General features: G+C 51.2%; 2 protein-coding genes across 2 annotated transcripts in view; both read left to right on the top strand.

Moving 5' to 3' along the window:
- Window positions 1-1,774, top strand: part of SULT1B1 (sulfotransferase family, cytosolic, 1B, member 1) — a 6,862-nt gene extending 5,088 nt beyond the window's left edge. Inside the window, exons 2-8 of the mRNA XM_009331802.1 lie at window positions 213-341; window positions 443-540; window positions 719-756; window positions 1,060-1,148; window positions 1,236-1,330; window positions 1,407-1,587; window positions 1,662-1,774. Coding sequence (XP_009330077.1) covers window positions 213-341; window positions 443-540; window positions 719-756; window positions 1,060-1,148; window positions 1,236-1,330; window positions 1,407-1,587; window positions 1,662-1,774 — 743 coding nt within the window. The remainder of the gene's footprint in view (window positions 1-212; window positions 342-442; window positions 541-718; window positions 757-1,059; window positions 1,149-1,235; window positions 1,331-1,406; window positions 1,588-1,661) is intronic.
- Window positions 1,775-8,980: 7,206 nt separating this feature from the next.
- The window catches only part of LOC103923450 (UDP-glucuronosyltransferase 2A2-like), a 14,962-nt gene continuing 13,336 nt past the window's right edge, over window positions 8,981-10,606 (top strand). Inside the window, 1 exon segment of the mRNA XM_009331801.1 lies at window positions 8,981-9,716. Within this exon segment, the coding sequence (XP_009330076.1) occupies window positions 8,981-9,716 (736 nt within the window).

Genomic DNA, 10,606 nt, shown 5'->3' with positions numbered 1-10,606 from the left:
TCCCCCCAGACCTGGTGGTGCCGGGGGGGCAAGCGTGTTGTATGGCTGGGACCCATTGCCTGGGGGGACGCAGCACATTCGGGGCTGTTGGGACAGAGCCGCGCGGGATTTCCCTTTGCCCCCACAGTGCCTGGTTGAGGTCTGGGTGGGTTGTCGGTGCTGAGCCCCCCAATACCGCCCTGGCTGCCCCCCTGGTGCATTGCTTTCCACAGGCACCACCTGGGTCAGCGAGATCGTGGACATGATCCTGCAAGGCGGCAACCCTGAGAAGTGCAAGCGGGACACTATCAACAAGAGGGTGCCCATGCTGGAGTTGTCTGCCCCCGGGGAGATGGCAGCAGGTAGTGGGGCCTGGGGGCTTGGCCGTGGGCACCCCACTGAGGGCTGAGCCCAGGGGGACTCTGCCGAGGGCCCAATGGGGACATGCTTTGGGGTCCCCCAGGGACGGACCTGCTGGCCACCATGCCCTCGCCCCGTGTGCTGAAGACTCACCTACCCGCACATATCCTGCCCAAATCCTTCTGGGAAAACCGCTGCAAGGTAACCCCCCAACCCTGGTCTCTGCCCCAAGGGGCACTGCAGCACCCCTGTTCCCCCAGGACAGGACCCCCGCTGCTCCCTCCAGCATCCTCAGTGGTGTTGGGAGCCCTAGGGGCTGGAGCATCCCCCCTGTTGGGGGTCCTGGGGCTGTCCCTCATACCCCATGGCCCCTCTGCAGATGATCTACGTGGGGCGCAACGCCAAGGATGTGGCCGTCTCCTTCTAAGTTTGGGGGGGGCGTACCCTGCCAGCAGTGGGAGTGCTCCTGGGGGAAATCTCCTTTGCAGGCATGGAGCAGCTGGAGGCCATGGCGTCCACTTGCATCATCAAGACCCACATCCCAGCTCACATCTTGCCCAAATCTTTCTGGGAAAACCGCTTCAAGGTAACAGGTTGGAGGGGACACACCTGGAGGGACCCAGCAGAGATAAGGGGGGGACCTGCCCCTCCAGGACCTTGCAAGTTCCCACATGTCACCAAGCTGTGCGCAGATGATCTACATGGGGCACAACGGGCCGCCTCCTTCTACCACTTTGACCTGATGAACAAGTTCCAGCCGCATCCTGGGACGTGGGCCCAGTTCCTGGAGGAGTTCATGGCTGGCAGAGGTGGGACAGGGCACCCCTGGGTCGCCCCCCCACACCCCTCCCCCCGCCCCCCCCCGGCCCCCCCCCCCGGCCACTCTCTCCACACAGTGGCATATGGCTCCTGGTATGACCACGTCAAGGACTACTGGGAGCGGAGGAAGGATCACCCCATCCTCTACCTCTTCTACGAGGACTTGAAGGAGGTGAGGGACTGGGGTAGATGGTGGTGTGGGGTTGGGGGTGGGGCAGGAGGGGTGAGCATCGGCCTGTGTCCCGCAGGACCTCCGCCAGGAGATTGCCAAGGTGGCCCGGTTCCTGGGGCGGGAGCTGCCGGAGGCGGCGCTGGACACCATCACCCAACACACCTCCTTTGAGACCATGCGGGACAACCCCACCACCAACTACAGCACGGTGCCCTCCCACCTCATGGACCAGGGCATCTCCCCCTTCATGCGCAAAGGTGAGTGGCCCCAGGGGGCTCCTGGAGCGTCGGCCCCCCCGGCCCCTGCTGAGCCCCATCTTGCCCGACCCCAGGCACTGCTGGAGACTGGAAGAACCACTTCACTGTGGCCCAGAGCGAGCGCTTTGACCAGGACTACGCACAGAAGATGTCAGGCACCGACCTGCGCTTCCGCACCCAGATCTGAGACGGTGCCATTGCATGGCCCCCCAAACCCACCCCCACCAATCCAGCTCCCCTGCTCCCCGCACCACAAGGCCTGCGTCTCACCAGCCTTCCCACGCCAGAGGGACTTTTGCAAAAATAGTTTTATTTCTGCATCTTCCTCCTGGACTTGCACCCGTGTGAAAGCTGCTACATTGCCACAAAGCACTGCAGAGCCTCATCCCACCTCGCATCGCCCCAGCTCCACGTTGCTGCCCAAGACATGCAACCTCATCCCCCCTCATCCCCACACAGGGGACATACGCCTGTGTGGCTTTTTTTGAGGAATAAAAAAGCCAGTATGTAGTACAGAGGCGTTTCCAGCATGCGATGAATAAAAGTTTTTGGCAGCTTCCACATGCACATCTCTACCATGGCCAGGGCTCACAGAGGGTCCTGCACACACCGCCTCCTACCTCAGAACCCCCCCTGCTGATGTCACACTTTGGGGGGGGATGGTACAGGACAGGGCATGGTGAATGGCCATGCGCCCCCTCGCTGCTGGGGCCACATGGAAGAGATGAGGTGAGCGAGATGGGGACAAAACCAGCCCCGGGGTGGCCGGGAGATGGACGTAGCCTGAGGAGCCTGGGACCAATCCTTCCACCCAGGAGGCCAAAGGAGGCCGATTTTGCCGGTCGCTTTTGTGCTGTTCTGCTCCCAGGGACCTGGAAGCTGTTACGTTGTGCCGGTCTCCCCATAACCACATTGCCCGTCAGGTATGGCGGGTCCCCGGGGGTCAGAGGAAAGGGTTCCCTTGGCTGCTGCCCCCCCCCACCGCGGCCAGAAAAACCACAGCGGAAGGGCACACTGCAGCACCACGGCACATGATGCAGCTACGGGGCTGGAACAGCATTGCTAAAAGCTGGTGCTTTTAAAATAGCCGGTTTTATGTTGCAATCATTTAAGAAAAGGAAACTGTGAGTTGGATGGTTGTTGAGTCGCGGTTCCTTGGATGCTGTCCTCTCCTGCCCATGTTCATCATCCTCTCTTCTGTTTGGTATACGTGCAAGACCAACTTGCCTGCAACCTGGAGGAAATATTCATTGCTTGTAGGCATGGAGCATCTCTGAAGATGCGATTTCTTTCTCAGGAGTGGGTGAAATAGGCCAAGAGGTTAAAAAAAAATGACCGGGGACCTGGGGGACAGGCAAGGTGACAGGGATGCAGCCAGGCACAACCCAGCGCTGCAACAGGGGCTATCGGATGTGAAACAGCTCCGCTGTGCTCCAGGGATGAGACTGACAGTCAGGTGGGACCTGTCTGGGAATACAGGCAGCAAAACTGAGTTAAATCCCATTGTTCAGCAAAATCCTTGGAGTTTGACCATTAGGTACCACAAACCCAACAAAAGCAGGGGTGGTGGGCATCGCAGCAGAGATAGGTCTCACCTACTTGGATGTGTGGGGAGGAAACAAGGAGAAAAAGAGAAGACACAGAACTGTCATCCCTCCTTGGAAGAAATGTTATTTTAAGTCATAATAAAAGAATTGCAAATGGTTTCTGGTTTCTCTCTCAGATGCTGGGAGCTTCTCTGTGTTGTATGATGCAGTTTGTGTATCGCTTGGTTGTAGTGATTTGTTACAGAACGATGCAGCAGGCTCTGAACCTCTTGCATGCCTGTTTGTTGCTGCTTGGATATAAAGCCAGGCCTTCCAATCACCCCTGCTTTACTCCTTAGATGTTTTCATTTGTGTGGAACCACACAGGTTTGGGTTTTGTTTCCCCAAAGCATCTCTGGTCTGTTAGATGACTCTCTAATGACACCTCTTTCCTCTTGATAATTCAGATAGCAACTCTTGTGAAACATATAGGGGCATCAAACATGCTTCAAGAAGTGCTTTCATTCACTACTCTCAATGAGAACCAGGTTTTTTTGTATTTATATCTTTTGTCCCTGGGCTCAGAGTGCAATCCTAACAGCACCTGCCCTAGCTGCTGTAGATATGGTGCTTGTTAGCAGCTGAAGAGATGCAACATAACCAGCTAGGGGAGGCTAAAATGCTGTGCCCCAGAAGTTTTGTGTAGACCCAAACTGCTAAGACCCTGGGAAAGAAACAAGTATTTGGTTATGAGGCCAGAGGAGGGATTGCAGAAGTAATTTTGCCCTTAAAAGCACCATCTAGCAAATCAGGGCAGGATGAGCGCAGCTCCCTCATAAACACCCTTGTAAAACCAGGAATTTGAACCCCTTGATATGAATGCAGTGCCTCGCTTCCTGCTGTTTGTCAATGCCGAGGTGTATACATGGTGGTGAAAGCCCCGGTGGGGAGGGAGCAGCCTTCCTTCTCACAGCCACGCGCAGATGCCCGGGAGCGGAGCCGTGGACCACAGAAGGGGTTTCCTGCTGGCTTAGAGGCAGGAGCTCAGGGCAAGCCCTCGATGCTTACAGTAAGAGTGGCCAAGGGTGCTCCCACATCGCATGCAGAGGTCCAGACATCCGAGCTGATGACATCCAAAGCAGAGGATGTTCCTCCCTCTCACTCCTCCAGCCTCAAAACACCCCAGCTGCAGGATATAGCAGCCCCAGCTGAAATCCCACCTGTGCCTCCAGTGCAAACAGAGGAGGAAACACAAACCTATTCTGGTGAAATACCCCCAGGGATAAAATGGCATCCCTCACAGTTACGAGGTGAAGCCCAAGTCCAAACCTTCAGACCCGATTTCCTGGGAGCAGAGAGGGTGCCTCTATTCGCCTCCCAGACAGACGTGCAGAAACACTCCTCCACACTCCAATGAGCAGCAGATGAGGTGCTCCCCTCTGCATCCCAGACTGAGCCGCGATGGATCAGCTCCAAACCTGCAATATCAGAGGAAAAGCAGTCTCTGCCTTCCCTGCATGCTGAAACACAAGAGGAATCGTGGTCACAGGCCGTGCTGGCAAGGAGGCTGTCTCTGAAGATGCGTGCTGAGGCCGAGGTGCAGACTTCCCACATGGATATACCTCTGGGGAATAAGTGGCAGGTGTACTGCTTGTGTACCGAGGCCTAGGTACAAACCTCGTGCTAGCAGCTTCCAGTGTCAAACAGCAGAACTTTGCTCCTGCAAGACACAGATGTGGCTTAGGACCTTGAGCAGGCTGCATCCGAGTAAGAAAAAGTTATTTCTGATAAATTTCCCCTGGCCAGAGATGAGCTTTGCTCTACTTCCAAATTTCCTTTTTTGACCAGAAAGCCAGCAAGAAGCTACAGCACAGCAGCAGGGTTATGTACAATTGGTGGATTCAGTCAAAATTTAGCAGGGATTTCAATTTAGTTTTCATTCCCCTGCAGAGCTGTGAACACACAAATGCATTACAGCATGTGAATACCTTACTATGTGGCTCAATGCAATGGCTGCCGGCCAACCATTCAGGAGGATCCCTGCTCCGTGACAGCCTGGTCTTTGCCCAACTCCTCCCTGGCCCAGCAGCAAACTCATCCACTAAAATAAATCACTGGCAAGCTGACCTGGCACAAGTAAAGGCTTGGTATGGGAGCATGAGTAGCAAACACACGAGAAGGTGGGAGGGAGAGAGCAACTGCCCCTTTCTGGGCTGGTGAGCCACTAGATGAGTCCCATCATGTCTATACCCTCAGTATTTGCAATTTGCCCATCTCCATAGCACTCAGCTTTCCCTTGGGGGTCGGACAGATGCTGGCAAGACAGGGGTGCGCCGTATCTGCAGGCAGCTTCAGCAAGTCTCCGCTGCTGCACCTCACTGTAGAGCTGGCAAGGACAGGGTGCAGCACCTCTTCTCCACCAAAAATGCACAATTCCTAGCAGGGACACAAGGCTTGGCCTGGACCTTCTCTCATTTCTTTTTTTTTTTTTTTGGCTTTGCAGGGTGGAAATGGCTCCAGTGCAAGCCACCCCAGTGTCTATATGTTTACATGCCAAGGTGCCCCTGCAGCATTGCAACAGCAGTGAAGAGAGTTCATAACATCTTAAGCTGAATCAATAAAAACAAACATTAACTTTTGCTGGAGTTTCCCCATTACCCCTGGGGATTACATGGGAGTAGGTGTTTTACTGAGCACTCGCACATGTGCCTCTGCAAAATTGCTCAATCCACTCACTTCTGTCTGTACTCAGGGATGAGCCAACCTTGATATTTTCCCCATCCAGACTTCCCCCCCCCCTCCAAAAAAAAAAAAAAAAAAGATGGTCAAGACTTTCAAGTCTCTTGCAGTGCAGAAGCTGCTTTATTGCAATAAGTGAAAGGAAAACCACAGAGTCATTTGGTACTTCTCAGGGCAAAAGCTTCCCTTTTCTACCCTGGCACTGAATTTTTGAGGTGCTGGCGGGCATCAAGGTTTTCTAGAAATAAAGGTGCCATGTACACCGTAACCCCCATTCAGCAAAATGGTGAAGAGACCCGTATGTGGAAAACACTAGTTTGTATTGCCTAACTTTTGTGTAACTCACCTTTGCCTCGAAAAGCCTGTCATTATTTAACAAGGCTGGACGTTGCATCAGTGTCTGCAGCACTTCTACTCAGTAATGCTAGATGTGTGAAACACAGACACTTAACACCATCTACTCTCTTCAGCCCCACTTTGCTCTCATTTGCTGGATTTTGTCCTTTAATCCTCTCAAAATGCTTATCTTCTCTGCATTAAGAGTAATCTGAGTATCTTCTTTAAAAGCTGGCCATGGAAACAAGACAAATTTAACCCTCTGGTTCCCCTAGCAATAGTTCTCATTTGCTACAGAGGAATTAGTTACTGAGGGGTTAGAAACGAAACCCAAATTCCCATCTGCCCTAGCCCACATGAACACGGCCTTTCAATAGTTGCTGGAAAAGCTTTAAGTTTCTTATAGGACTTTCCCCAACAAGCTAAATTAGCCTGAAAACAGATATTATCCTGAATACAAAGGTCTATGGAGAGATTGTAGTGAAACTCCTGGCTGGCTGTAAGGCCAAATTACTGTTGAAACATGCTGGCATAATTGCCCTGAATTCTGAGGGTTTAGAGAAAGTCCGGTTGAATATTATGGACAATATTTAAAAACCATGGAGGTGCATCTTTAGATTCCTATATTTTCAAGTCATTAAAAACTTGCCTAGATCTCCAGAATCAAGGGCCACACACCCAGCACAGGTAACACACCAACTTTTGAAGAACTCTGCAAACAAACCACAGATTTTCTCTTTATTTCTGTGGACAGTTTATAAACAAGTCTATTACTTAACAAACAACTTTGTTTTGCCAGCTGGGACCCTAAAGAGAGTGAAAAATCTTTTTAGCAGTCAGACACCATATTTCTGAGCTACAGGATGCAAAGTCCTTCTGAGAATCTGGCTCTGTAATAACATTATAATATACCCTAGCATGGGGAAGACCATCTCGACTATTAAATTACTGGAGCATAACAAAGCAATGAATAATCCCAGAATACATGCCTTGTTGTGATCATCCCATATTGTATTACTTCCTCCTTTCAAAAAGCCCAGGTCAGAAGGTAACTTATTTAAGCTCCTTCTGCCCGATACCCAACCTTGCCAGAGGACCCCAGGCACAGAGGAGGTGAGCAGCAAGAAACAGAAGCAAACCAGCGTAGCAAATTGCACCTTGCAACTCAGAGCACGATGCTTACGTACCTTGGAAGACTCTGCTAGGTAAGAGTTTTTTGCTGCATGGCATTTGTTCCCCAAATTGTGTTGGATCGAGCGCATCATTATATGCATGGGTTTTAGTTGTCATTTTGGCTCCTGGTGGAGCACCTTCCAGGACATAGCACCTTACATTCAGGCACCAACATTCCAAGCGAGAGCCGCCCCAGAAGGTGTGGCTTTTGCTCTGAGAAGCACCTTTAGGGGCCAGGAGGGCCCCAGACTCATGTTTAGACACCTGAACTGAGCCCACAACATGACCAGGTTGGTGGTGATGTGCCCCAGACAGTAGCAATGAGCTCCCTGCGTTAGGAGTTGTCTGGGAGCAGTCGGAAACCACCTGTCACATATCAGAACAAACCACATGTTATTACTGGCATTATCATCACCCAAATGAAGGATTTCCTGCCTTCTCTTAGCACGGGAAACATCAGCACTTCTAACATCTCACCCTGAAAAAGGATGCCGCTTCCAAGTCAGCCACTTATATGTACCCTGTGGCCTCTCCTTCCTTGGCCTGCCTCTGGCATCGCTAGTTCATGGGAGCAACGCAAGTGATTTGTTTGAGTATCAGAGCTGGCATCCAGGGGACTGGCTCACTTGCCGTTTCTTCCTCTGTAAAGATGCACCAACTTGAATTAATGGTGAAGCCTGGAGAGGCAGCAGCTCTCCTCAGGGGCTGGGGCATGACTGCCAGTAATTCATATTATTTACCAGCAGGGACATGGCTGTAGAAGGGTTGAGGAGGCTTAAGGATGCCTATGGTATAATTTGCCACTGCTAGTCCCATCATAGGTGTTCCTCTACCTTGTGTTGCCCAGGGCTTTTGCCCCAAGTCTAGCAATATCGTCAAGCAAGCACCGCCTGTAGTGCTGCTTGCCTGTCGGCTCAGTAAAGCCCTTGTGCTGCTTCTGGAAAGAAAGGTGGAGAAAGATGGGAAACTCTCAGAATAAGAGAAATGTATCTTTAAGTACAGGTAGGTTTGCTGCCATAAGTAATAGAAACATTACAGTATATAGATACCATGGCTGTTGCGATTGAAAACAGGCAATTTAAAATCAGATGAGGTCATACATTCTCCAGCAAATCTCAGTATTTCTCCAGTGTTGGCAGCAATGCCACTTATTTGCTAATACTTAGAGTAAATCTGCCAGCATTTACTGATACAGTAATTACACAGCTAGAAGAGACCCCCTGTTATTTGCTTTTATTTCATGGTAAGGATTCCTCAGAAAAAATGACAAAAGGTATAAAAAAATAAAGGATTAATTTCTTTTTGTGCAAAGGGAGTAGCTTGAAGGCAGACCTTTGACAGCCGCGGGGATTGCTGCCACCCTGCTAACCAGGGAAAGGAGCTCCCTCAGGGGGAAACTAATAGGGTAGAAGGCAGAAAGGGAAAAGTGAATCACCAAACATCCTTTTCTGTCTTTTCAGACCTGAGACCAAACGTGGGTTTTAAAGGCCCCACCTGTGCAACAGCAAACTGTTGCTTTTGCTAAGAGTGCTAGTAAAGAGCCATCAAACACAACACAGCGGTGCAGCACTCCCAGCTGGAAGGGAAAACTCCCAAGCTACCTAGCCCTTAACCCTGCCATGGCCACGAAAGCCACCGGCTCTAAGAAATACCTCCAGTTGCTCCTTTTTCAGGTCGCTCTTCTAGGGCCTGTCTTCTGCGGGAATGTGTTGGTCTGGCCAACGGAAGGCAGCCACTGGCTGAATGTGAAGATTGTTATACAGGAGCTCATCCACCGTGGGCACAACGTTACCATCCTGGTATCCAACGCTTCCCTCTTCATTAAACCCAGGGCTGAGGCTGCAGAGAAGTTTGAGGTCTATAATGTGCCCTTCAAGAAAGACACCATTGAGAAGCTCATCGAGGATGTAGTGGCACTGTGGCTGAATAACAGGCCAACCACCTTGACCTTCTGGCAGTTTTACAAGGAGCTGGGAAAACTGTCCAAAAACTGGCACCAGATGAACAAGCTAATGTGTGACGCGGTGCTAACCAACGGGGAGCTGATGGCCCACCTGCAGGGGTCTAGCTATGACCTGCTGCTGTCAGACCCGGTGACCCTCTGCGGGGACCTCCTGGCTCTCAAGCTGGCCATCCCCTTCATCTACTCGCTGCGCTTCTCCCCGGCCTCTACTGTGGAGAGGCACTGCGGCAAGATCCCAGCCCCACCGTCCTACACGCCCGCAGCCCTGTCCGAGCTCACTGACTGCATGTCATTCGGCGAGAGAATAAAAAACATCGTGTCTTACCACCTGCAAGACTACGTTTTCCAGAGCTACTGGGGAGAATGGGATATCTACTATAGCAAGGTCTTAGGTAAGCCTTCTGCTACCTCACTTCTCATTACACAGCCTCCCACCTTACGACCTGCAGAGCTAGGAGCCTGGCAGGGTGGCAAAGTCAAGGTCTGAGAGAGGTCAGCAAGAAGTTTGCCATTATGTCCCTATGTGGAAAAGGGAATGAGCCACCAGGGTCCATCAGTTGCACCCACTCCCCTGTCAGGGTGCTGTGCTGCTATGCCATTGGATAGAGACAGGGATCGGTGGTCATCCCAGTTGATGGATTTGACTTTTGCCGTAATTATTTTTAATGCGGAGGTTGAAACAACTTCCACACCATATAGGGCCCTCAGCAAGGGAGCTCAGCTTACACATTTCCCCCTCCAATGACTGCTTGCACAGAAAGCAGCCAGGAACAGAGCTGTTTTCCTAATCCAAAGTATCATAACAAGGAGGGGAATTACGAGCCAACCCTGCCACCCTCAGTAGCAATACTGAGATGCATTGTGGCTTTGTAATAGAGACTTCACTTACGTCACTGGATATATAAAATGAATCCTCTCTGCACAAAACAAGTTTTATTTAAAACACACCCTCCACCCACAAACAAACAGTGAAAGCAACAAGTCTTCCTCTGCAGGCTTTTCTTCTGGACTCCCCCTAGTGAATATGTAGAAAAATATGTTTATTTAAGTATTAATCACATGTGATCAACATGCCATTTTTACTAACCTCACATTGAGCTCATGAAAAAGAGCACTTGCAAATCTGTCAGGGTTCAATTGCCTGCAAATACTTGCATGCTGCAGCACTCCACAAGTACACCAAACTGTTGTCATGCACAGCAGATGAGCTATCTCAGCTTGGCTTCTGTCGTGGTCTAACCTCAGTCGGCAAGCGAGCACCACACAGCCGCTCGCTCATTAC

This window comes from Pygoscelis adeliae, unplaced genomic scaffold (assembly GCF_000699105.1).
Source record: "Pygoscelis adeliae isolate BGI_AS28 unplaced genomic scaffold, ASM69910v1 Scaffold39, whole genome shotgun sequence".
In the NCBI taxonomy this organism is placed as follows: Eukaryota; Metazoa; Chordata; class Aves; order Sphenisciformes; family Spheniscidae; genus Pygoscelis; species Pygoscelis adeliae.
Note: the sequence above shows the minus strand (reverse complement) of the source record. Positions and strands in the feature narration are given on the sequence as shown.